Source organism: Anomaloglossus baeobatrachus, chromosome 11, assembly GCF_048569485.1.
Source record: "Anomaloglossus baeobatrachus isolate aAnoBae1 chromosome 11, aAnoBae1.hap1, whole genome shotgun sequence".
Lineage (NCBI taxonomy): Eukaryota > Metazoa > Chordata > Amphibia > Anura > Aromobatidae > Anomaloglossus > Anomaloglossus baeobatrachus.
In genome coordinates, this window is record NC_134363.1 from 188,314,309 (window position 1) to 188,340,691 (window position 26,383).

General features: G+C 52.3%; 1 protein-coding gene across 3 annotated transcripts in view; it reads left to right on the forward strand.

Moving 5' to 3' along the window:
• Window positions 1–454: 454 nt before the first annotated feature.
• Window positions 455–26,383, forward strand: part of MSANTD2 (Myb/SANT DNA binding domain containing 2) — a 46,986-nt gene continuing 21,057 nt past the window's right edge. The window contains exons 1-4 of one of the 3 annotated variants that reach the window (XM_075329139.1): window positions 455–908; window positions 18,829–19,081; window positions 19,291–19,431; window positions 25,982–26,029. In XM_075329139.1, coding sequence (XP_075185254.1) covers window positions 462–908; window positions 18,829–19,081; window positions 19,291–19,431; window positions 25,982–26,029 — 889 coding nt within the window. In that variant the 5' untranslated portion in view covers window positions 455–461. The remainder of the gene's footprint in view (window positions 909–18,828; window positions 19,082–19,290; window positions 19,432–25,981; window positions 26,030–26,383) is intronic. The other 2 variants (XM_075329140.1, XM_075329141.1) reach the window with 2 other exon arrangements.

Sequence of the window (26,383 nt, forward strand, 5' to 3'; positions counted from 1 at the left end):
TGTCAGTTAGCGTCTCCTCAGCGCTCAGTGACACTTATTCCTGTCAGTTAGCGTCTCCTCAGCGCTCAGTGACACTTATTCCTGTCAGTTATAGTCTCCTCAGCGCTCAGTGACACTTTTTCCTGTCAGATATCGTCTCCTCAGCGCTCAGTGACACTTATTCCTGTCAGTTATAGTCTCCTCAGCGCTCAGTGACACTTATTCCTGTCAGATATCGTCTCCTCAGCGCTCAGTGACACTTATTCCTGTCAGTTATCGTCTCCTCAGCGCTCAGTGACACTTATTCCTGTCAGTTATCGTTTCCTCAGCACTCAGTGACACTTTTTCCTGTCAGTTACTGTCACCTCGGCCTCCATTCCTCTTTCCCGCCTCTTTTCGCTGGCACCAGGCGTCCCTGTATGGCAATTCTAGTGGCCCGTCCCCTGACTCTACGTCACTTCCGGCCGCACACAAGGGGGAAGATGGCGGCGCCCTGTAATTCGGAGCTTCCGTCCGAGGCTTCGTCTTGCCTGAAAATCCCGAAGAGCGAGGTTTTATCGCCGCCGTCTCCCGGGCTCAGCGACGGGAACCGCTCCTTGTCCAACCCGTCCACCCCGAGCCGCTCATCCCCTCTCAGTGCCGGCGTGACAGGCGGCGGGGCGGCACAGGCGGGCCTGAGCGGGGCCTCCCCCTCCGTGTCCTTCTCCACAGCCTGCCGCGGCATGTCGTGGACTCCGGCCGAGACCAACGCACTCATCGCCGTATGGGGGAACGAGCGGCTGGTGGAGGCGCGGTACCAGCAGCTGGAGGGCGCCGGCACCATTTTCGGAACCAAGGCGCCCGGTCCCGCCATGTACGACCGGGTCTCCCGGGCCCTGGCGGAGCTCGGCTATGAGCGCACCCCCAGCCAGTGTCGGGAGCGGATGAAGGTAACTCCCGCGCCTCGCCCGACGTCACCTCCATTGTGTCCCCCATCACTACCGCTCCGCACGTCTCTGTATGGCTGAAGTACTCGGCGGGAGATCCGCCATATCTACGCAGGGGAGGAGCTGGGGCCCAGCCACCAATCAGCTCGCTGCTCTCTGCTGCGAACGGTCTTTGCAGCAGAGCTGGCTTCTGATTGGCTGGTGTCTGTTACTTTGTATCATGTGACTTTCAGGTGTCACGGAAACTATATATACCAAGCGGGGTGCGATAACATGTATATATACCAAGCGGGGTGCGATAACATGTATATATACCAAGCGGGGTGCGATAACATGTATATATACCAAGCGGGGTGCGATAACGTGTATATATACCAAGCGGGGTGCGATAACGTGTATATATACCAAGCGGGGTGCGATAACGTGTATATATACCAAGCGGGGTGCGATAACATGTATATATACCAAGCGGGGTGCGATAACGTGTATATATACCAAGCGGGACACGATAACGTGTATATATACCAAGCGGGACGCGATAACATGTATATATACCAAGCGGGACGCGATAACATGTATATATACCAAGCGGGACGCGATAACATGTATATATACCAAGCGGGACGCGATAACATGTATATATACCAAGCGGGACGCGATAACATGTATATATACCAAGCGGGACGCGATAACATGTATATATACCAAGCGGGACGCGATAACATGTATATATACCAAGCGGGACGCGATAACATGTATATATACCAAGCGGGACGCGATAACATGTATATATACCAAGCGGGACGCGATAACGTGTATATATACCAAGCGGGACGCGATAACATGTATATATACCAAGCGGGACGCGATAACGTGTATATATACCAAGCGGGACGCGATAACATGTGTGTATATATACCAAGCGGGGTGCGATAACATGTGTGTATATATACCAAGCGGGGTGCGATAACATGTGTGTGTATATATACCAAGCGGGGTGCGATAACATGTGTGTGTATATATACCAAGCGGGGTGCGATAACATGTGTGTATATATACCAAGCGGGGTGCGATAACATGTGTGTATATATACCAAGCGGGGTGCGATAACATGTGTGTATATATACCAAGCGGGGTGCGATAACATGTGTGTATATATACCAAGCGGGGTGCGATAACATGTGTGTATATATACCAAGCGGGGTGCGATAACATGTGTGTATATATACCAAGCGGGGTGCGATAACATGTGTGTATATATACCAAGCGGGGTGCGATAACATGTGTGTGTATATATACCAAGCGGGGTGCGATAACATGTGTGTGTATATATACCAAGCGGGGTGCGATAACATGTGTGTGTATATATACCAAGCGGGGTGCGATAACATGTGTGTGTATATATACCAAGCGGGGTGCGATAACATGTGTGTGTATATATACCAAGCGGGGTGCGATAACATGTGTGTGTATATATACCAAGCGGGGTGCGATAACATGTGTGTGTATATATACCAAGCGGGGTGCGATAACGTGTATATACACCGAGCGGAGTGCGATGACGTGTATGTGTATACACCGAGCGGAGTGCGATGACGTGTATGTGTATACACCGAGCGGAGTGTGATACTGTGTGTGTGTGTGTATACACCGAGCGGGGTGTGATACTGTGTGTGTATATATACAGAGCGGGTGCGATGACGTGTGTGTGTGTGTGTATACACTGACCACTTATACACTGACCGGGACGGGATACTGTGTATATACACCAACTGGGGCTGTTAGAACGAGTATACACCGAGCGGGGTGGGATAATGTGTGTGTGTATACACCAACTGGGGCTGCAAGAAAGTATATACACCGAACAGTGGGAGAACAGGTATATGGGCCGACCAAGAATGGGAGAACGGGTACGTGCGCCAGGGGAACACAGACAGGTACTGTCTGGGCCCAGGGGAATGTGTATATACGCAGACCAAGGCCGCGGGTGCATGTATACAGTCACTGTTTGCTCTGTTACACATCATTTTTGTCTCTGCCTATTTTAAGTGACCTCCAAGATCTGATCGACTGCGTCTTGGACCCCGGGTCAGATTAGTGGACGTGGCTCCAAATGATCTGCAACAGAGCAGACAGTGACTGCATCATTGCTGTCAGTTACTCCAACAGCTCATACGAATAAATATGTTCTTGACGGCTTCAGACATCAGCCCCGACCGTGCCACTGGTGTGAGAGGAAAATGTGATGTGAGCATGGCCTTCATCACAAAAATATTCAGTGACCGCCCGTCTCCTCCGTCCTCAGTATTCAGTGATCGCTCGTCTCCTCCGTCCTCAGTATTCAGTGATCGCCCGTCTCCTCCGTCTTCAGTATTCAGTGATCGCCCGTCTCCTCCGTCCTCAGTATTCAGTGATCGCTCGTCTCCTCCGTCCTCAGTATTCAGTGATCGCCCGTCTCCTCAGTATTCAGTGATCGCCCGTCTCCTCCGTCCTCAGTATTCAGTGATCGCTCGTCTCCTCCGTCCTCAGTATTCAGTGATCGCTCGTCTCCTCCGTCCTCAGTATTCAGTGACCTCCCGTCTCCTCCGTCCTCAGTATTCAGTGACCGCCCGTCTCCTCCGTCCTCAGTATTCAGTGACTTCCCGTCGCCTCCATCACCTCTTCTCTGTCACTTGTACACAGGTTATGGAGGAGCTCGGTAGGAGGTTCTTCCAAACATCTTGGAGGACTGACCCCAGATCTTCTGTGTATGAGGCTTGTGCAGATCCTTCTGTCTCCTGATCCCGGATCTTCTGTGTATGAGGCTTGTGCGGATCCTTCTGTCTCCTGACCCCAGATCTTCTGTGTATGAGGCTTGTGCGGATCCTTCTGTCTCCTGACCCCAGATCTTCTGTGTATGAGGCTTGTGCGGATCCTTCTGTCTCCTGACCCCAGATCTTCTGTGTATGAGGCTTGTGCGGATCCTTCTGTCTCTTGACCCCAGATCTTCTGTGTATGAGGCTTGTGCGGATCCTTCTGTCTCCTGACCCCAGATCTTCTGTGTATGAGGCTTGTGCGGATCCTTCTGTCTCCTGACCCCAGATCTTCTGTGTATGGGGCTTGTGCGGATCCTTCTGCCTCTTGATCCCAGATCTTCTGTGTACGAGGCTTGTGCGGATCCTTCTGTCTCCTGACCCCTGATCTTCTGTGTACGGGGCTTGTGTGGATCCTTCTGCCTCCTGACCCCTGATCTTCTGTGTATGGGGCTTGTGCGGATCCTTCTGCCTCTTGATCCCTGATCTTCTGTGTATGAGGCTTGTGCGGATCCTTCTGCCTCCTGATCCTGGATCTTCTGTGTATGAGGCTTGTGCGGATCCTTCTGTCTCCTGATCCCAGATCTTCTGTGTATGAGGCTTGTGCGGATCCTTCTGCCTCCTGATCTTCTGTGTATGAGGCTTGTGCGGATCCTTCTGCCTTTTGACCCTAGATCTTCTGTGTATGAGGCTTGTGCGGATCCTTCTGTCTCCTGACCCCAGATCTTCTGTGTATGAGGCTTGTGCGGATCCTTCTGTTTCCTGACCCCAGATCTTCTGTGTATGAGGCTTGTGCGGATCCTTCTGTCTCCTGATCCCGGATCTTCTGTGTATGAGGCTTGTGCGGATCCTTCTGCCTCTTGATCCCAGACAGACAGGACAATGTGGGATCAGGGCTCTGTGGGATCATCACCTCCAGGACTCCTCGTTCTTAATGACATTGGTTGGATGTTGGGGGTCGTTGTTCGGTTGCAGGATAAATTTGGAGCCGATCAGACGCCTCCTGATGGTATCATGTGATGGATAAGTGTCTGCCTGGATTTTTTAGCATCAAGGACACCATTAAACCTGACAAAATCCACAACTCCATTTTCTGAACTCGAGCCCAAAATTTGCAGGACCTTCCACCGAACGGAACTGTTTTTGCGCGCTCCGTCTCCCGACCTGCTGACGTGTTATTGATTCCCGGCTCCTATGTGTTCCTGCACAGTTGAGTCACTTGGTCTTGTTTTCATATAAATGTTCGGGCCTTTTGGCTGCAATTCTCCCATGAAGGCGACATTTACCCTTCTCCGCACAGGAGACGGTGGAGCTGGTCGCACTGATCGCTGCCAGTTCTGAGTTGATGGCGCTCCTGGAAATGTTCATGATGTCCGTCATCTGCTGCACTATGGTTTCTTGGCTGACTGCTGCCCGTTCGATGCTCGTTGTTGCCCATTTTTTGGTGCCCTCAATGATGAGAATCCCGGGCAGATACTTCTCCATCATGTGATACCATCAGAGAGGCGTCTAATTGGCTGCAGAATAAATTTGGAGCCAGACACGTAGCCCCCAACATCCAGCCAAAGTCATAAGGAACGAGAGTCCTGGGGGTGATGATCCTACAGAGCCCGGATCTCACATCATCTGACGGGGGGCACCACATACTGAGGGGGTTTACATTTCACTTATTCATTCACTTTGCATTTTGTTAGTTAAAGATAAACTTTTAACCCTTGTGTTTCTGAAGCTTCTTACTCTGCAGAATTTCTCCACAGCCGCCTAAGGCTTCGTTCACACTCAGATATTTCTCTTCAGCCAAAACCTGCTCTTAGCAGCTAAGGCCACTGTGTTCAAAATGCCGGTTTTGGTGCATTATTTTGGCATTTATTTTTTTTTTGTGTGTGAATTAGGAGTCGCTCACATCAGCGGTATTTTGCTGCAAAGCTGGATCCGTCACAAATGTGTTTCAGTTCCATTAATTTTCAATGGAATCGCGGCAAGATGCGGTCACATGTGGTTGTGTATGACGCATGTGACCGCATCTTGCCGCGATTCCATTGGAAATGAATGGAACTGAAACGCATTTGTGACGGATCCAGCTTTGCGGTATAGTGTGTATAGTAATTGACCCTCTGAATTTCCTGCACAGATCCTAATCTATTCTCATGCTCTGTCTTCACACTTAAAGCTGTTTCTGATATTGGTATGTTAAACTGACCTATCTCTGCTGTGTAATTAGTTATGTGTTGTCTTCTCTCCTGTGAGTTGTTTCCATACATGGTGTAACTCTTTGATCTGCTTCCTTTTCTCTTGCTCACCTGCTGTTCATCTTGTGTAATGAGACTGGTATAAATTTAGGCCATTAGGTCTGTGTACCTTGGTCTGTGTACTTCTACAAGTGCTTCATAAGTGCTCAGAAATATACCAGAAATGTCCCAGAAGTGACCAGAAGGTGAACTCTACTTCTTTAACTGTGTCTTTCACTTGCATTTTGCTCCTTCCCCCTTATTCCCACTTGAAAACCCAATTCACACCATGTTCACTTACGCCCTCACAGTCTTTGCTCCACTCCTCCTCACTCTCCTTCGCTATCCCCAAACCCCAGCACTCTCCAAACAAATATTCATCTCCCCTTCCCTCTTACCTCCCCACCTGTCCTCATCTGCTGACCTGCTCCTAAACCTCAGATCGCTTCTAGCATCGCGCAGACCAGGCCGTCCACTCTCCTTCTCCCACCTGCTCTCCCTTTCTCTACTTCTCCTCGCTGCTGGCGACATATCTCCCAATCCTGGACCCCCACAGATGGGACACTCCTCTTTATCACCCCCCTACCGCCCCCCATCTAATAGTAACTACCGCAACCTCTCCAACATAAAATCCATTCCCCTCTCTGCCACTCCGCAGCCCCCTCTCTCTGGAGCGCTCTGGAATGCCCGTTCCATCTGTAATAAACTGCACTTCATTCACGACCTCTTTATCTCTAGCAATCTATCCTTTCTGGCCCTCACCGAAACATGGCTGACACCATCCAACACTGCCTCCCCTGCTGCGCTGTGCTACGGCGGCCTCCACTTCACCCACACCCCTCGCCCTGGCAATAGACAGGGTGGAGGAGTGGGCCTCCTCCTTTCTAACAACTGCAGCTTCACCCCAATGCCACCTCTACCCTCCCTTGTCCTGCCTTCCTTTGAAGTGCACTCTGTCCGCATCTACTCTCCCTCCAACCTCCAAGTGGCCGTCATATACAGACCCCCGGGCCCAACCACTGCCTTTATCGACCAGTTCTCCGCCTGGCTTCTACACTTTCTCTCTGCGGACATCCCCACTATCATCATGGGTGACTTCAACATCCCCACTGACACCCGCCAGTCAGCGGCCTCCAAACTCCTCTCCCTCGCCTCATCTTTTGGTCTAACTCAGTTGTCCGCCTCTGCCACCCACAAAGATGGCCACACACTAGACCTTATCTTCACCCGTCTCTGCTCTCTATCTAACCTCACTACCTCCCCTCTCCCCTTATCTGACCACCATCTGCTGACCTTTTCAGCCCTGTCCTCCTCACCTGCCCCCCCTGTCCAGCACATATCACACCCCCGCAGAAACCTTGCACACATCAACATACACACCCTTTCTGACTCTATCCTACCGCTGTCCTCCATATCTTCACTCCACGACACAAACAGTGCCACCATTTTCTACAACGCCACTCTCACATCAGCTATTGATTCAGTCGCTCCTCTTGTGAACGGCAGAGCAAGACGAATCAATAGACAACCCTGGCACAACAGCCTCACTAAAAAACTACGGCAAGTGTCTAGAGCCGCAGAGCGGCGCTGGAAGAAAACGCACTCCCAGGAAGACTTCACCACATTCAAAAATGCAATTCACACATTTCGCTTGGCCCTTACCTCGGCTAAACAGAATTACTTCAAAAACCTCATATCCTCTTTAACACACAACCCCAAACAGCTATTTAACACTTTTACCTCCCTCCTTCGCCCACCGCTGCCCCCTCCAACCTCCCTCATCTCCGCAGAAGAATTTGCCACATATTTCAAAGAAAAGATCGACCAAACCAGACAAGTCTTTTCTGCTGAACCACCACAACCCCTTTATATAACAGACCACTGCCCCTCCCCCATAAACTTCCTCCCCACTATCACCGAAGGAGAGCTTGCACATCTTCTCTCAAAAGCGCACCTCACTACATGCGCACTTGACCCCATCCCATCCCACCTCCTCCCCAACCTCACCACTATCCTTATTCCCGCCTTATCCCATCTCTTCAACCTATCTCTAACAACTGGTACCTTCCCTTCTGCCTTTAAGCATGCAACAGTCACACCTATCCTAAAGAAACCTTCCCTCGACCCAACCTCTACTACCAGCTATCGACCCATATCGCTACTCCCACTTGCCTCAAAACTCCTGGAACAGCACGTCCATGCTGAACTTTCCTCCCACCTCTCCTCTAACTCTCTCTTTGACAACCTACAGTCCGGCTTCCGTCCACATCATTCCACTGAAACTGCCCTGACTAAAATCACAAATGACTTACCGCCAAAGCTAACAACCACTTCTCTGTACTCCTACTTCTAGACCTATCCTCAGCCTTTGACACTGTTGACCACTCCCTGCTACTACAGATCCTCTCTTCCCTTGGTGTCAGAGACCTCGCTCTCTCTTGGATCTCTTCATACCTCTCCAACCGCACTTTTAGTGTCTCCCATTCCCACACAACCTCTTCATCCCGTTCTCTCTCTGTTGGTGTCCCTCAAGGCTCTGTCCTGGGACCCTTACTTTTTTCTATCTATACATTTGGCCTGGGACAACTCATAAAGTCCCATGGCTTCCAGTACCACCTATATGCCGATGACACTCAGATCTACCTCTCTGGTCCAGATGTCACATCTCTGCTGTCCAGAATCCCAGAGTGCCTATCTGCTATATCTTCCTTCTTTTCCTCTCGCTTCCTAAAGCTCAATATGGCCAAAACTGAACTGATCATCTTTCCTCCATCTCCCCTGCACTCTCCACCTGATCTATCCATTACAATTAATAACATCACGCTCTCCCCAGCACCCAAAGTTCGGTGCCTCGGAGTGACCTTTGACTCTGCCCTGTCCTTCATACCGCACATCCAATCCCTCACCACCTCCTGCCGTTTTCAACTCAAAAATATCTCCAGAATCCGCCCTTTTCTCAATCCCCAATCTACAAAAATTCTAGTGCACGCCCTCATAATCTCCCGCATCGACTACTGCAACATCCTCCTCTGTGGTCTCCCTGCTAACACACTTGCCCCTCTCCAGTCCATCCTTAACTCTGCTGCCCGACTGATCCACCTCTCTCCTCAATACCACCCCGCGTCTCCTCTCTGCAAGTCCCTCCACTGGCTCCCAATCTTCCACCGTATCCAATTCAAATTACTAACACTGACCTACAAAGCTATCCATAATCTGTCTCCTCCATATATCTCTGAACTAATCTCTCGCTACACTCCAAAACGTAACCTCCGGTCCTCCCAAGATCTCCTTCTATCCTCCTCTCTCATTCGCTCCTCATGCAACCGACTCCAAGACTTCTCCCGAGCATCCCCAGTCTCCTGGAACTCACTGCCTCAACACGTCAGACTATCTACTACACTCGCAAGCTTCAAACGGAACCTAAAGACTCATCTGTTCAGAAATGCCTATAACCTTCAATGACCTCACTGCCCCACCACCGTGCGGAGCTGCCGCCCCACCACCGTGCGGAGCTGCCGCCCCACCACCGTGCGGAGCTGCCGCCCCACCACCGTGCGGAGCTGCCGCCCCACCACCGTGCGGAGCTGCCGCCCCACCACCGTGCGGAGCTGCCGCCCCACCACCGTGCGGAGCTGCCGCCCCACCACCGTGCGGAGCTGCCGCCCCACCACCGTGCGGAGCTGCCGCCCCACCACCGTGCGGAGCTGCCGCCCCACCACCGTGCGGAGCTGCCGCCCCACCACCGTGCGGAGCTGCCGCCCCACCACCGTGCGGAGCTGCCGCCCCACCTACACCCCACCTACTGTCTCCTCCCCAAAATCCTTTAAGATGTAAGCCCGCAAGGGCAGGGCCCTCTTCCCCCTGTGCTAGTCTGTCTATTGTAACGTGTACATGTATTCTGTATGTAACCCCCTCATGTACAGCACCATGGAATCAATGGTGCTCTATAAATAAACAATAATAATAATAATAATAATAATAGTGCGTGCAGCATCTCTGGGGTTTCTGGAGCCCTGATCGGAGGCTCCTGAGAACAAGACCCGTCACCAGAACACTGGGAGAAGCGGCCGAGTCTCCAGCTCCCGTTATCTCCTGTGTCCTGGACCTCTTAGATCAGGGGTCTCAAACTCGGCTGGGTGTATGGGCCGCACACAGGAAAAAAATAATTTGAGGGGGTCGCATTCCTTTCAGGACAAAGTGACATTGGTAGTGGTACCATTTTTTTCTTTCTATACACCCTTGAATCACTGTTTTTGAACATTTTTCATTTGTCCATTATAACAAATGTGTAGTGTGTGTATATATGTATATATGTGTGTGTATGTATGTATGTATATATATATATATATATATATATATATATATATATATATATATATATATATATATATATATATATATATATATATATATATACACTTTTTCTTCAGCGCTCTATTGGGAGACCCAGACGATTGGGGTATAGCTACTGCCTCCGGAGGCCACACAAAGCACTACACTAAAAAGTGCTAGGCCCCTCCCCTTCTGGCTATACCCCCCGTGGTATCACGGGTTCTCCAGTTTTCAAGCTTTGTGCGAAGGAGGTCAGACATCCATGCATAGCTCCACAGATTTTAGTCAGCAGTAGCTGCTGACTATTTCGGATGGAAGAAAAGAGGGCCCATATAGGGCCCCCAGCATGCTCCCTTCTCACCCGTTGATGGTGTTGTAAGGTTGAGGTACCTATTGCTGGTACGGAGGCTGGAGCCCACATGCTGCTTTCCTTCCACATCCCCCTGAGGGGCTCTGAGGAAGTGGGATCCTGCCGGCCTCAAAGCTCTGACGCCGGGCTCCATCCACAGACCCATTTGAACCTGCTGGATACGGAGCTGGGTACCGTTCAGGGACATGGCCCTGCACCATTACAGGTACTCTGTGTCCCCGGACACACAGACACAGCACACTCCAGTCTTGCTGGGTGTGCTAGTGCGCCGGGGACAGTAAAGGGTTACAGTCACTGCAGCTTTGCTGAGTGACTTTGTGTATTGGGAACTACCGCGCCGGACGCTCCGGGAGCGGCGGCGCGGCTGGGACTTGTAGTTCGCCGGGGACTGGGCGCCGACCACGCTTTTACGGCGGCGGCGCTTATAAATCCAGTCCCCGGCTTCTGCGGCCTAGTGCCGCTTCGTTCCCGCCCCCTCCCTGTCACTCAGGGAAGGGGACAGGCGCTGAGCAATCAGCAGCGCCGAGGGCTGGAGCCTTATTTACATGCTCCAGCCCTCTCACTGCACACTGTCGGACGCCGGATTCCCGCTCTGACTTGGGGCACGCCCACGGCCCGCCCCTCCTCACACGAGCTGGGGAAGACGCCGGCAGCCATTACTGCAGTCCGAGCTCGGACTTTCGGCAACCAGGCAGGACTATGGCGACCATACACCCGCTTATAGGCGGGCGGTAAGCGGCACACATAGTGCTGACCCCAATATATACTGCAGTGTGTACATGTGTATTTTAACTGCATAGGTCGCTATATGCCCGCTTGGAGAGCGACACATCAGCAGCAGGAAAGCAGGTGTGCTAAGGCACAGGCTTTCTAGGCTGCTTGTATTGCACGTACTGAAGTGTTCATTTGTGTTTATGCTGATATGCTATACACTGCACTGTACAGTCGCTAGTCTTAGCTATATTCTCCTGGAATGGCTAGACTACAGCAGCAGAAAACCAAGGGTGCTGGGGCACAGGTTTTTTTCTATGCTGCTTGTATTGCATGGGCTGCAGTGTGCATTTGTACTTGTGCTTGTATGCTATACATTGCACTGTATGGTCACTCTTCTGGGCTATATTCCCCTAGATGACTAGTCTACAGCAGCAGAAGAGCAGAGGTGCCAGGGCACAGGCTTCTATGCTGCTTGTATTGCATGTGCTGCAGTGTTCATTTGTACTTTATGCTTGTATGCTATACATTGCACTGTACGGTCACCATTCTTGGCTATATACTTCTAGATGGCTAGTCGGCAGCGGCAAAAAAGCAACACAGATTTTCAGTGCTGTTTTTACTACATGGGATGCTATTCATGACACCGTCCCATTGTGTGCATGCTCCCCTGTAGCACTTCGTCTGCCAGGGTCTCTAGCACTTCGTCTGCCGGGGTCTCTACTAGTCGTGGCCAAAGAAACCACCTGTCAACCCTGTCCAAGGACAGGGACGGAGTTGCAGTTTCGACAGATATATTGTCATAAGATAGAGACTTGCAGTCCAGACAGGCCATGGGCAATCTTCCTGACCAACCTCATTTGGAACGGGGGGGTCCCAGGAGGACTCTCTGTATGATAAGGCAGCTCTCCAGGACTTTGGTCCTGACATCGCTCTCAATCCGGATACACCGGATGGTAACGCCATACGGAATGATCCTATAGCGTCCATCAATGGAAGGTTGGATCTTTCTCCCTCAGCTCCCCCAGTGGAGGAGTCAGCTTCACAGCAGGAGAAGTCCCTTTTCAGTATCTCAAACGGATGTTGAGTATTTTTCTGGCCACGCTGACTTCAGAGAAGCAGTCCAGAAACACCACGCTTACCAGATAAGCGTTTTCTCCAAACGTTTTTTAAAGATACACGTTATCCCTTTTCTCCTGACGTGGTCAAGCGCTGGACCCAGGGTCCAAAGGTGGATTCTCCAATCTCCAGGCTTGCGTCTAGAGACATAGTTGCACTGGAGATGGGGCTTCACTTAAAGTTGCCATTCACAGACAGATGGACTCTGGTTGAAATCTGTCTAGGAGGCTATCGGCGTGTCGGTTGCCACGGCATTCACAGCCGTATAGGCAACCTAACCTGTTCAGCTGTTCTTGCGCAGCTGGCCTTGAGCACATGTACCTCTGTACCGCAGAGGCGTCCGTAACCCCGCAATGTCTGCACTGCGACTTACCCTATTAAAACTGTCCTAAAAGTACAGTCGAGGTTTCGGTCCTTCCCAAGCTCGGGCAGGTCCCAATTGTCCTCGTGCAAAAGGGCTACAAAACCTCAGACGGGCTCAGATTCCGGCCGGGCTCAATCACGCCCAAGGAAGGCAGCCGGAGGAACCGCTACCAAGGCGGTCTCCTCATGACTCTCAGCTCTCTCTCTCTCTCTCCGCATCCGCGGTTGATGGCAGACTCCCCCGCCTTTGGCGACATTTCGCTGCCACAGGTCACAGACCGGTGGGTGACGGACATTGTGCTCACGTGCACAGGACAGTGTTCTGTTCTCGTCCTCCGACTCCATTATTCAGAACGGCCCCACCTCCCCACCGAGCAGATGCCCTGCTGCAGGCGGTGGACGCTCTAAGAGCAGAAGGAGTGGTGATCCCTGTCCCCCCTCAGGAACGAGGGCGAGGGTTTGTACTCCAATCTCTTTGTGGCTCCAAAACAGGACGGCTCCTTCCGTCCTGTTCTGGACCTAAAACTGCTCAACAATCATGTGCACGCCAGGCGGTTCCGGATGGAATCCCTCCGATCCGTCATTACCTCAATGTCTCGAGGAGACTTCCTTGCCTCAACAGACATCAAAGATGCCTATCTCCACGTGCCAATTGCTACGGAGCACCAACGTTTTCTACGTTTTGTGATAGGAGACGACCATCTTCAGTTCGTAGCTCTGCCATTCGGTCTGGCGACAGCCCCACGGGTGTTCACCAAGATCATGGCAGCAGTGGTAGCAGTCTTGCACTCTCAGGGACACTCGGTGATCCCTTACTTGGACGATCTACTCGTCAAAGCACCATCCCTCGAGGCATGCCAACGCAGCCTGAATGTTACGCTGGAGACTCTCCAGACTTTCGGGTGGATCATCAATTTGGCAAGGTCAAATCTGTCACCGACTCAATCACTAACGTATCTCGGCATGGAGTTTCACACTCTATCAGCGATAGTGAAGCTTCCGCTGAACAAGCAGCGTTCACTGCAGACAGAGGTGCAGTCTCTCCTTCAAGGCCAGTCGCACCCCTTAAGGCGCCTCATGCACTTCCTAGGGAAGATGGTGGCAGCCATGGAGGCAGTTCCCTTTGCGCAGTTTCATCTGCGCCAACTTCAATGGGACATTCTCCGCCAATGGGACGGGCAGTCAACCCCCCTGGACAGGAAAGTCTCCTTTTCCCAGACGGCCAAGGACTCTCTGCAATGGTGGCGTATTTCCACCTCATTGTCACAGTGAAGATCCTTCCTGCCCCCATCCTGGGCAGTAGTTACGACAGATACGAGTCTGTCAGGGTGGGGAGCAGTTTGTCTCCGCCACAGGGCTCAGGGGACGTGGACTCAGCAGGAGTCCACCCTTCAGATCAATGTTCTGGAAATCAGGGCAGGGTATCTTGCCCTACTAGCTTTCCAGCAGTGGCTAGAAAGAGCGCAGATCCGACTCCAGTCGGACAACTCCACAGTGGTGGCATACATCAACCACCAAGGAGAGACGCGCAGTCGGCAAGCCTTCCAGGAAGTTCGGCGAATCCTCATGTGGGTGGAGGACACAGCATCCACCATATCCGCAGTTCACATCCCGGGCGTAGAAAACTGGGAAGCAGACTTCCTCAGTCGCCAGGGTATGGACGCAGGGGAATGGTCCCTTCACCCGGACGTGTTTCAGGAAATCTGTCGCCGCTGGGGGGTGCCGGACGTCGACCTAATGGCGTCTCGGCACAACAACAAGGTCCCGGCATTTATGGCACGATCGCGCGATCACAGAGCTCTGGCGGCAGACGCCTTAGTACAAGATTGGTCGCAGTTCCGGCTCCCATATGTGTTTCCACCTCTGGCAATCTTGCCCGGAGTACTGCGCAAAAATCAGATCCGATTGCAGCCGCGTCATACTCGTCGCCACAGACTGACCGAGGAGATCGTGGTACCCGGATCTGTGGCATCTCACGGTCGGCCGACCGTGGTCACTACCAGGCCGGCCAGACTTACTGTCCCAAGGGCCGTTTTTTCCATCGGAATTCTGCGGCCCTGAACCTGACTGTGTGGCCATTGAGTCCTGGATCCTAGCGTCTTCAGGATTATCCCAAGGGGTCGTTGCCACCATGAAACAGGCTAGGAAGTCCACTTCTGCTAAGATCTACCACAGAACGTGGAAGATTTTCTTAACCTGGTGCTCGGCTCAGGGAGGGTCTCCCTGGCCATTTGCATTGCCTACTTTTCTTTCCTTCCTGCAATCGGGGTTAGAAAAGGGCTTGTCGCTCGGCTCCCTTAAGGGGCAAGTCTCGGCACTATCCGTGTTTTTTTTCGGAAGCGTCTAGCACGTCTTTCTAAGGTGCGCACGTTCCTACAGGGGGTCTGTCATATCGTACCCCCGTACAAGCGGCCGTTAGATCCATGGGATCTCAACAGGGTACTAGTTGCTCTCCAGAAGCCGCCTTTCGAGCCTCTGAAGGAAGTTTCATTTTCTCGCCTGTCACAGAAGGTGGCGTTTCTCGTTGCGATCACATCGCTTCGGCGAGTGTCTGAGCTGGCAGCTCTGTCATCCAAGGCTCCCTTCCTGGTGTTCCACCAGGACAAGGTAGTGCTGCGCACCATTCCGGAGTTTCTCCCTAAGGTCGTATCTTCATTTCATCTTAATCAGGATATATCCTTGCCTTCCTTTTGTCCTCATCCGGTTCACCGGTATGGAAAGGACTTACGTTTGTTAGATCTGGTGAGAGCACTCAGAATCTACTTTTCCCGCACGGCGCCCATGCGCCGTTCCGATGCTTTTTTTGTCCTTGTCGCTGGTCCGCGCAAGGGGTTGCAGGCTTCTAAAGCCACCCTGGCTCGATGGATCAAAGAACCAATTCTAGAGGCCTACCGTTCTGCGGGGCTTCCGGTTCCTTCAGGGCTAAAAGCCCACTCACCCAGAGCCGTGGGTGCGTCCTGGGCATTACGACACCAGGCTTCGGCTCAACAAGTGTGCCAGGCAGCTACCTGGTCCAGTCTGCACACTTTCACCAAGCATTATCAGGTGCATACCTATGCTTCGGCGGACGCCAGCTTAGGTGGAAGAGTCCTGCAGGCGGCAGTGACACCCCCGTAGGGGAGGGCTGTTTTGCAGCTCTAACATGCGGTATTTCTTTACCCACCCAGGGACAGCTTTTGGACGTCCCAATCGTCTGGGTCTCCCAATAGAGCGCTGAAGAAGAAGGGAATTTTGTTACTTACCGTAAATTCCTTTTCTTCTAGCTCTTATTGGGAGACCCAGCACCCGCCCTGTTGTCCTTCGGGATTTTTTTGTTGTTTGCGGGTACACATGTTGTTCATGTTGAACGGTTTTTCAGTTCTCCGATGTTACTCGGAGTTAATTTGTTTAAACCAGTTATTGGCTTTCCTCCTTCTTGCTTTGGCACTAAAACTGGAGAACCCGTGATACCACGGGGGGTATAGCCAGAAGGGGAGGGGCCTAGCACTTTTTAGTGTAGTGCTTTGTGTGGCCTCCGGAGGCAGTAGCTATACCCCAATCGTCTGGGTCTCCCAATAAGAGCTAGAAGAAAAGGAATTTACGGTAAGTAACAAAATTCCCTTCTTTTTTTTTTTTTTTCCTTTTTCCCCCTTTTTGTAAGTAATACAGCTTTACAATAACCACCGCATAGTAATTTTGGCCAACATCTTGTAGTAATGTGCCTCATCTTGTTTCCCATTATTCCCACATAAAAATGTGTGTATCCTTGTAGCAATGGGCCCCAGCCTCAGCTAACACCCCCCCCCACCCTGTGCAGCCTCAGCTAACACCCCCCCCCCACCCTGTGCAGCCTCAGCTAACACCCCCCCCCACCCTGTGCAGCCTCAGCTAACACCCCCCCCCCCACCCTGTGCAGCCTCAGCTAACACCCCCCCCCCACCCTGTGCAGCCTCAGCTAACACCCCCCCCCACCCTGTGCAGCCTCAGCTAACACCCCCCCCACCCTGTGCAGCCTCAGCTAACACCCCCCCCACCCTGTGCAGCCTCAGCTAACACCCCCCCCCACCCTGTGCAGCCTCAGCTAACACCCCCCCCCACCCTGTGCAGCCTGAGCTAACACCCCCCCCCTCCCACCCTGTGCAGCCTCAGCTAACACCCCCTCCCACCCTGTGCAGCCTCAGCTAACACCCCCCCACCCTGTGCAGCCTCAGCTAACACCCCCCCACCCTGTGCAGCCTCAGCTAACACCCCCCCACCCTGTGCAGCCTCAGCTAACACCCCCCCCACCCTGTGCAGCCTCAGCTAACACCCCCCCCCCCCCCACCCTGTGCAGCCTCAGCTAACACCCCCCCCACCCTGTGCAGCCTCAGCTAACACCCCCCCACCCTGTGCAGCCTCAGCTAACACCCCCCCTACCCTGTGCAGCCTCAGCTAACACCCCCCCCACCCTGTGCAGCCTCAGCTAACACCCCCCCACCCTGTGCAGCCTCAGCTAACACCCCCCCCCCAACCCTGTGCAGCCTCAGCTAACACCCCCCCCCCACCCTGTGCAGCCTCAGCTAACACCCCCCCCCACCCTGTGCAGCCTCAGCTAACACCCCCCCCACCCTGTGCAGCCTCAGCTAACACCCCCCCCCCCCACCCTGTGCAGCCTCAGCTAACACCCCCCCACCCTGTGCAGCCTCAGCTAACACCCCCCCCCACCCTGTGCAGCCTCAGCTAACACCCCCCCCCCCACCCTGTGCAGCCTCAGCTAACACCCCCCCCCCCACCCTGTGCAGCCTCAGCTAACACCCCACCCCCCACCCTGTGCAGCCTCAGCTAACACCCCACCCCCCACCCTGTGCAGCCTCAGCTAACACCCCACCCCCCACCCTGTGCAGCCTCAGCTAACACCCCACCCCCCACCCTGTGCAGCCTCAGCTAACACACCCCCCCACCCTGTGCAGCCTCAGCTAACACCCCCCCCCCCACCCTGTGCAGCCTCAGCTAACACCCCCCCTGCCACCCTGTGCAGCCTCAGCTAACACCCCCCCCCCACCCTGTGCAGCCTCAGCTAACGCCCCCCCCACCCTATGCAGCCTCAGCTAACGCCCCCCCCACCCTATGCAGCCTCAGCTAACACACACACACACACACACACACACACACACACTCTGTGCAGCCTCAGCCAGCAACAGAAACACACACACACACGAAAACATTCTTCTCACCTGCTGTCAGCGGCATGCAGGCACGTGGACTCGGTGAAGCCTCAGCTACCACACACACACACACACACACACACACACACACACACACACACACACACACACACACACACACACACACCCTCAGCCAGCAACACAGAACCCCACACACACGAAAACATTCTTCTCACCTGCTGTCAGCGGCACGCAGGCACGTGGACCCGGTAATGATCACAGCTGCTGTCATCGCTGAACTTTCGGCCGGCGCATGCAGAGCAGTTCTCACTGCACAACAGCCACTGGCCAATCACAGGCAATCATCTGAGGTCATATGCAGCAGGTGCTTGCCTCTGATTGGCAGGCGGCTGTTATTGCGTTCTGCAGCGAGAACTTCACTGTGCGCGGCAAAGACAAAACTGTAGGCTGAAATAAATAACTGGCAGCTGCGGCCCCTGCACCGGTCGCCATCTTTACCAGGTCTGCGGGCCGCAAGAAGCCACCTGAAGGGCCGCATGCGGGCCGCGTGTTTGAGACCCCTGTCTTAGATCTACATTGTGGCTCTCCTTTATGGAAGCCAGTAGTTTATGGTCAGCCGGTCCAGAGGCGGAGGCAGCGATCGCTTGGTTCAGAGACTGTCGGCACAGTCGTGTATTGTCATTTCCACAGGAAGCACGTGAGGCCGGAGCGATCACCCCGGCACAGTCCATGGTGCGTACACAGGGCTGCCGTCTATTCTGCTGTATTCATTGTTCCATCCACTGATACTGTGACACAGATTTCTGTACAGGTGGACCCCATACCTCCTGGATTGTGTACTCACCCCTCTCCATGTTCTTTCAGACCCTCCGCAGATGCTACAGTCGGGTAAAAGAGCGCGGCGTCGGCAAACGGAAGAGCAGCTACACATTCGAGCAGCTGGAACGCGTCTTTGGACAAGGGGGATGGGACACGCAGCCATGTCAACCCGTGCTCATTAACAGCAGCGGCTTGTACCAGGAGATGGAGTCTGACGGCAGCACCATGGAGGACTATTCACAGGAGGACTGGGGCAACCACAGCCAGGACATCCAGGGCTTTCCCGGGGAGGATTTAGGTAAGATCTGACAGCTGGAGCGTCCCCATCCTTGCAATATGCTTCTGTCTGTACATAACATGCCGGGGAGACGCTGAGAGTCTCCAGTGCAGGATGACTGTGTCTAACCTGTATAAATGTGTGTTCCTTACAAATCATTCATCTCTTCCCTATAAGTGACTGCAGCCTAGATAACGGCAATGGCATAAAACATTCTCACACTTGCACAGGGGTAGAAAAGTCTAACATTTCATACTTGACACCTGCGCCACTCCGCAATGCCGGCGAGCAACACACAGAGCAGCAGTGTGGAGTCTTCAGTGGAGGCAATGAGGCAGTGGAAGACATTGGGAAGAGGCCGGAGGAGCCAGGTGAGGTTCAGCCGGTGGATGCCACCAATGTCTGTGTGTATAAAGGAGATAAGATCTAGGGGTCTGTGCGGCCACACTCTGCTTGACCCTCACATAGCAGATTTATTTGTCTAGTAATGCTGTGCATATATATAAATATTACACTGTATTTTTTGAATTGTAAGACTCACCCCCCCCCCTCAAAACTGGGTGTAAATTAAGGATGCGTCTAACAATGCGGATATGGCTTACTGGGGTGGCGGTGCTGGAGCGGGGTCATAGGAGGCAGGGTCAGCGATACTGACGGTGTCGCGGTGGGCGCCTGATTTGACTGTGAGATCTACGAATCACCTGCTGTTGACACAATGACTTTCAAATAATGGCTGCGGCGCGTGCACAGATTGACACAATGGACTTCAAGAAAATGGCCGCGGAGGCCTTTCTGCGCACGTGCTGCCTCCACGGCCATTTTCTTGAAGTCTAAAATAGAATTAGGACCCTGCTTCACCTTGTAGGTGCTCAGGAGAAAAAGAGGAAGCATAGTACATCATACTGTGGATATTAATCCCTTTGGGGCCCACTGCGCCGCATCTTTGACCTTATCTCACAATTTCATGCTGTTCACAGATAGTCCTTTGATGAAGACCACATTGGTCGAAACGTTTTGTTGTTTGGACATCTGTTTTAGACTTTCATGTAATAAAAGAACCTTTTGAATCCGTACACTTTGTCTGACAGTCTTTTGGGGTAGAGTGCCGGAGTTTACCTCTTGCTATTTTCTTGAAGTCAGCTGCAGGCGATTCAATGGAGCCGCAGTCAGATCTGTCCTGTGACCCTACTAAGTCGCTCCACTGTAGTGACACCCCTGCAGCAAGCGGCAGATCAATGGTGCCCACCGCCACTACACCCCCAAGGCCGAAATATCGCCAACCCTTTGTCCACTGACCCTCCCTGCAACACCCCTGCCTCCTGTGACCTTCCTCATCCGCTCCACCGTTGCTCCTCTCTGGTGAGCATTATGATGGACCCCCATTTTTTTTAATTAATCATTTTTATTACTTTTACGTATCATAATAAACATGAGATAGACAGTGATCACAGTTGGATTCACCCCCATTTTAACATTAAAATTTATTTTTTCTTATTTTCCTCCTAAATTTGGAATGTGTCTTATAAACCAAAAAATACGGTGTTTGTTTTGTCTACATAGCGTAGAACAAACACATTGTTAGGAGCCTGACTCAGTGGCCATGCCTGTAGTCTGTGGCTTCCGGAGCAGAGCACTGCCGACCTCCCGAGACATCTCTGTTCTGTGTATTAGTCCTGATGACATCACGTGTGCGCTGCGCTGGAATGTGATGATGTCACTGATCAGAGGAGGCGCGGGGCAGCATGCCTCAGGTATCGGGAGGGATAAAGTACTGCGCACCAGTGGCCACTGATTACAGACGTGGCTGCTAGGCCGGGGTCCTGCCAGGTCTAGTCTCCTTCTTCTTCTTTTTTTTTTTCTCTTGCTCAAATCTAATAAATGCAAATTATACACCACAAAATATTAAAAACAAACAAGCGAATTATATTTTATACATACATTTTGTGTTTGTTTAGATGTTTATAATATTTTTTTTTCATGTAATTTTTTTATTTTGGCCAATACTTCTCCATGCGCTGTGCGGCAAAAATCCGCTGTCCAGGCTGCCATGTGTCCAGGAGCTGACCTCTAAGGTAAGGGGTCTCCGTGCATCTGTGGGGATGTTTCGGGGAGGTCCTCGTTCTAATTCTTAGCGCAGTGGATATGTGGCAGTCTGGACATCTGATTTTTCCGCTCCGGACTCTCCACATCAGTGAGTGTTTGACATTGGCCGCTCGTGCAATGATAATGATTACTGGTATATACTGCACTTTACTAATGAACCTGAAAGGGGCAGAATGTCTGACCCCAAGGACGTATTCTTCACCCTAATTGTGATCACTGGACACTATTCCACTGGCATCTGAAGTGGATGACACTGAATGTCACTGCTGAAAATGTTTCTGCATTTGTGAGTGGACCCGTGACATAATCACATCTGAGGACTGGCTAATACCAATTCTAATTGAACCCCGAAATTTGTTGGGCAATTCATGGATCGAAAACCTGTTGTGCATTTTGCCATTAAGTAAGAGAACAGCAAATTGTGCTGAAACATTAAACCGTTGGACATCGGCATCCAAAAGTTTAGAGAAGGTCACATTAAAGGGGTATCCCATCTCCAAGATCCTACCCCAATATGTAGTAGGTGTAATAATAATATTAGCAAATATCTCCAGTTAAAAATGTTGCTTACCTTATGTTCAGGGCATTGCAGGGCCTTAGGTATCCATGGTGATGATCACAGCAACTAACTGTAACTGTATGCGTTTTTGTAACCATGGATACCTAAGGTCCTGCAATGCCCTGTACATCAGGTAAGCAACATAGCTAAGCAGGAGAACTAGACTACATTTCTAATAGGAGATATTTGCTAATATTATTATTACTTTATATTGGGATAGGATTTTGGAGATGGGAATATCCCCTCTAACGTCACCTGAAAGGGTCAGAAAGCATTTCAGGATCATTCTGAAATCTCACCCGAAAGCCAAATATTTCTGCGATGTAGTATATAAAATGTATAATATATATTTTGTGCACATTTCCTGAGTGCAGCCTCGGTTATGGTGTGCAGGGATTCTGATTCTCGGCACTTAGCCCGGTGTATATAGACATCTGCGCCTCTCGCAGTCTGTGGCTCTGGACGTCGTCCATATAACGCCCTTTGCTGTTTTTTATGGTACGAGTTCTCTTGTACTGATCTGGCAGAATGATGGGGTTGTATGTTTTTGTGAGGTGGCGCGGTCCCCTCTCTCGGCTCCGTGCACACCTGGTCATGGTCTTATCACGGGGCTGTAGGGGTCTGATGTTTCTTGCAGATGTTTGTATACGGGGGGGGGGGTTCAGGACTGGGGGGTCACTATTAAGTTTTGGTCCCTTCTTGTCACAGCTGAATCGTAGATTTATGTACAGGGATCACTGCTGATTCTTCTAGTTCTCCGGTATCTGGCAGATATGCTGGAATATCCGGTGCCGGCTTTCACCAAATTAGGAAATCTCTAGTGATTGAGTCTTGGTAAACGTTGAGGATTGTGAGATGGAGGTATGCCTGTCATCCCTCCGGGCTCCTGACCCGCGGCCGTCACCAGTCTCTGGTTCTGAATTATTACGGTGCCTTCTCAGAAACTGCAGATTGATCTGCTGCTCCGCGGCCCCGTGCCTTGTCATTTTCATCACTTCCTCTTCCGGATGGCAACCGCTTCCGTCATCACTCTGTTTTACCCCAGAAGCCGACGAGAGGAGACCAGAGCAGCCGTACAGAGGATCGATAATTGATGACATATTTTTTTAGACCTCACTAGGCCGTTTTAAACATTAATTGGATAAATGTGTCTTATAATGAAGTTACCGTATTTTTTGGTTTATAAGACACCCCCCCCCCCCCCCGAATTATAAGACGCACCTCAAATTTAAAGGAGGAAAATAGGAAAAAATAATTTTTAATGTTAAAATAAGGGTCCATCTTGTAATCATAGTGCGGTTTAATCCTCATGCTCACCAGGGGGAGCGGCGGCGGTGGATCGGCTCAGGAAGGTCACAGGAGGCAGTCGGCGATGTTGCAGCTCAGGAGGGTCAGTGGACAGAGGTTCGGCGGTACTGCGAGCTCGGGGGTGTTGCAGCTCAGGAGGGTCAGTGGACAGAGGTTCGGTGGTACTGCGAGCTCGGGGGTGTTGCAGCTCAGGAGGGTCAGTGGACAGAGGTTCGGTGGTACTGCGAGCTCGGGGGTGTTGCAGCTCAGGAGGGTCAGTGGACAGAGGGTCGGCGGTACTGCGAGCTCGGGGGTGTTGCAGCTCAGGAGGGTCAGTGGACAGAGGTTCGGCGGTACTGCGAGCTCGGGGGTGTTGCAGCTCAGGAGGGTCAGTGGACAGAGGGTCGGCGGTACTGCGAGCTCGGGGGTGTTGCAGCTCAGGAGGGTTAGTGGACAGAGGTTCGGTGGTACTGCGAGCTCGGGGGTGTTGCAGCTCAGGAGGGTCAGTGGACAGAGGGTCGGCGGTACTGCGAGCTCGGGGGTGTTGCAGCTCAGGAGGGTCAGTGGACAGAGGGTCGACTCGGCGGTACTTCGAGCTCGGGGGTGTTGCAGCTCAGGAGGGTCAGTGGACAGAGGGTCGGCGGTACTACGAGCTCGGGGGTGTTGCGGCTCAGGAGGGTCAGTGGACAGAGGGTCGGTGGTACTGTGAGCTCGGGGGTGTTGCAGCTCAGGAGGGTCAGTGGACAGAGGGTCGGCGGTACTACGAGCTCGGGGGTGTTGCGGCTCAGGAGGGTCAGTGGACAGAGGGTCGGTGGTACTCTGAGCTCGGGGGTGTTACAGCTCAGGAGGGTCAGTGGACAGAGGGTCGGCGGTACTTCGAGCTCGGGGGTGTTGCAGCTCAGGAGGGACAGTGGACAGAGGGTCGGTGGTACTGTGATCTCGGGGGTGTTGCAGCTCAGGAGGGTCGGCGGTACTGCGAGCTCGAGGGTGTTGCAGCTCAGGAGGGTCAGTGGACAGAGGGTCGGTGGTACTGTGAGCTCGGGGGTGTTGCAGCTCAGGAGGGTCAGTGGACAGAGGGTCGGCGGTACTTCGAGCTCGGGGGTGTTGCAGCTCAGGAGGGTCAGTGGACAGAGGGTCGGTGGTACTGTGAGCTCGGGGGTGTTGCAGCTCAGGAGGGTCAGTGGACAGAGGGTCGGCGGTACTTCGAGCTCGGGGGTGTTGCAGCTCAGGAGGGTCAGTGGACAGAGGGTCGGCGGTATTACGAGCTCGGGGGTGTTGCGGCTCAGGAGGGTCAGTGGACAGAGGGTCGGTGGTACTGTGAGCTCGGGGGTGTTGCAGCTCAGGAGGGTCAGTGGACAGCGAGTCGGCAGTACTGTGATCTCGGGGGTGTTGCAGCTCAGGAGGGTCGGCGGTACTGCGAGCTCGAGGGTGTTGCAGCTCAGGAGGGTCAGTGGACAGAGGGTCGGCGGTACTGCGAGCTCGGGGGTGTTGCAGCTCAGGAGAGTCAGTGGACGGAGGGTTGGCGGTCCTGCAAGCTCGGGGGTGTAGCGGTGACGAGGGCCATTGATCTGCCGGCGGCATGCGGGGGTGTCGCTGCAGTGGACAGACTCAGGAGGGTCACAGGACTGGGTGCAGGGACAGCGGCAGTTCCTGATCTGATTTCAGGCCCCATTGAGTCATTCACGGTTGACGAGATGAACGTCAAGAAAATGTCCGTGAAGACTGCGCATGCGCAGAAAGGCCTCTGCGGCCATTTTCTTGAAGTCAATCTGCACATGCGCTGCTTCCCCAGCCATTTTTTTTAAGTCCACTGTGTCCACTGCAGGCGAGTCAATGGAACCTGCAGTCAGATCAGGCGCCCGCTGCTGCCGCGACACCCCGTCCTGTGACCCTCCTGAGCCGCTCCATTGTAGTGACACCATGAGTATCGCTGACCCTGCCTCCTATGACCCCGCTCCACCACCGCCGACCCAGTCAGCCATATCCGGTATGTAAAGTGCACCCCCATATTACTCCCAGTATTAGGGGAAAAAGTGCGCCTTACAGTCCGGAAAATTCTGTGTATATTCAGGATGTCTGCTATCTGTCCTTTTAGTAGCAACGTTCATTGTTTGCTTCTGCGAGCTAGAAATCTCCCCGAGCACGTGCCGGACGCCCGGTGAACGGCTGGGTACAAGGCTGAGCGCTGATAATTGGGCGCTGCGTCTCCTTGTCCAGCACAGGAGTTTTATCTCTCCACTTTCCCAACATTTTGAACAAGGCTTTACCGCGTTTACCATGTTTAGAGCAGAATTCTCCCTCCGCATCACACTGTTTATCTGTGTATTGATCCAATGATATTGCTATCAGTCCTGCTGATTCCAGTATTTCCACACGATCACCAACAGTCAGGAGTTTTCCTTTAAAGATTATCCAGACAGAGCCGCACAATTCGCTTCCAGTTGTCTTTTTATATATTATACTACCAAAAATATACGAGTTAAAAACACAAAAATGTATCAAACGTGCGGCACGCCAGCTTCTACCCAATCCTGAGGTTTCGCCTGTCTGCTTCTTCTTGGGTTGAGCTGAACGTTATTACAGGTAACATGATTATATAAGCCATGTAAGATTCCTCACCCACGTAGTATGGTTGATGGATCTAGAGGTGGAACCTTATAGTGCTCGTGGCTTATATAATCCTTCATACCCAGCTTACCCCAGGAGGAAGCCAACAGGCGAAACCAGGGTCTGCTGCTTGTTTGACATTTTGTGTTTTTTTTAACTCCTTTTTTCTTTGTAATATAATAAACATCCCATCCCTTGTGGAACTACTGCTCTCAGCAGGCCTGATGGATGAATACACCGATACTGTGCGGCCGGCCGATTCTGTAAAGTTGCGTTTTACATGTCGGAGTGCTGAATTGAATTGTTGATCGCCCCAGGTGTCTTTATTGACTTTTTTTATTTTGTGTGTATATCTTGTTTTTTAGCACCTTGGGTGGCCCAGAAGCAGCCGGTGCCGTGCCCCCCTAATGACGGTACGGTACTGTTATTCCCCATATGCTTTCTTTTTTTTTTTTACCTGTTAAAACGATTTGTTAGTTGGAAATAATAAAAAGAAAAGTCCGTTTGACCCGACATTTGATGCCGGGCATCAGGGCCGTGTGCAGGGACTCGTGCGGTTTTCTCTCCAGCATGCTCTGGCGGGTTTTTATCCTCATAACCCAGATTCCTATAAACCGTGCGAGGCTTTTCACTGCTCCATGTCGGCGTCTGGCATTACCGCGGTAGGAGCAGCGGATGATGCACATACTCATACTTTATGCTGCAGATATTTTTACAAGTGACCGGCAGCAAAATGCACAACTCATGATTACAATAAAAACAAAACC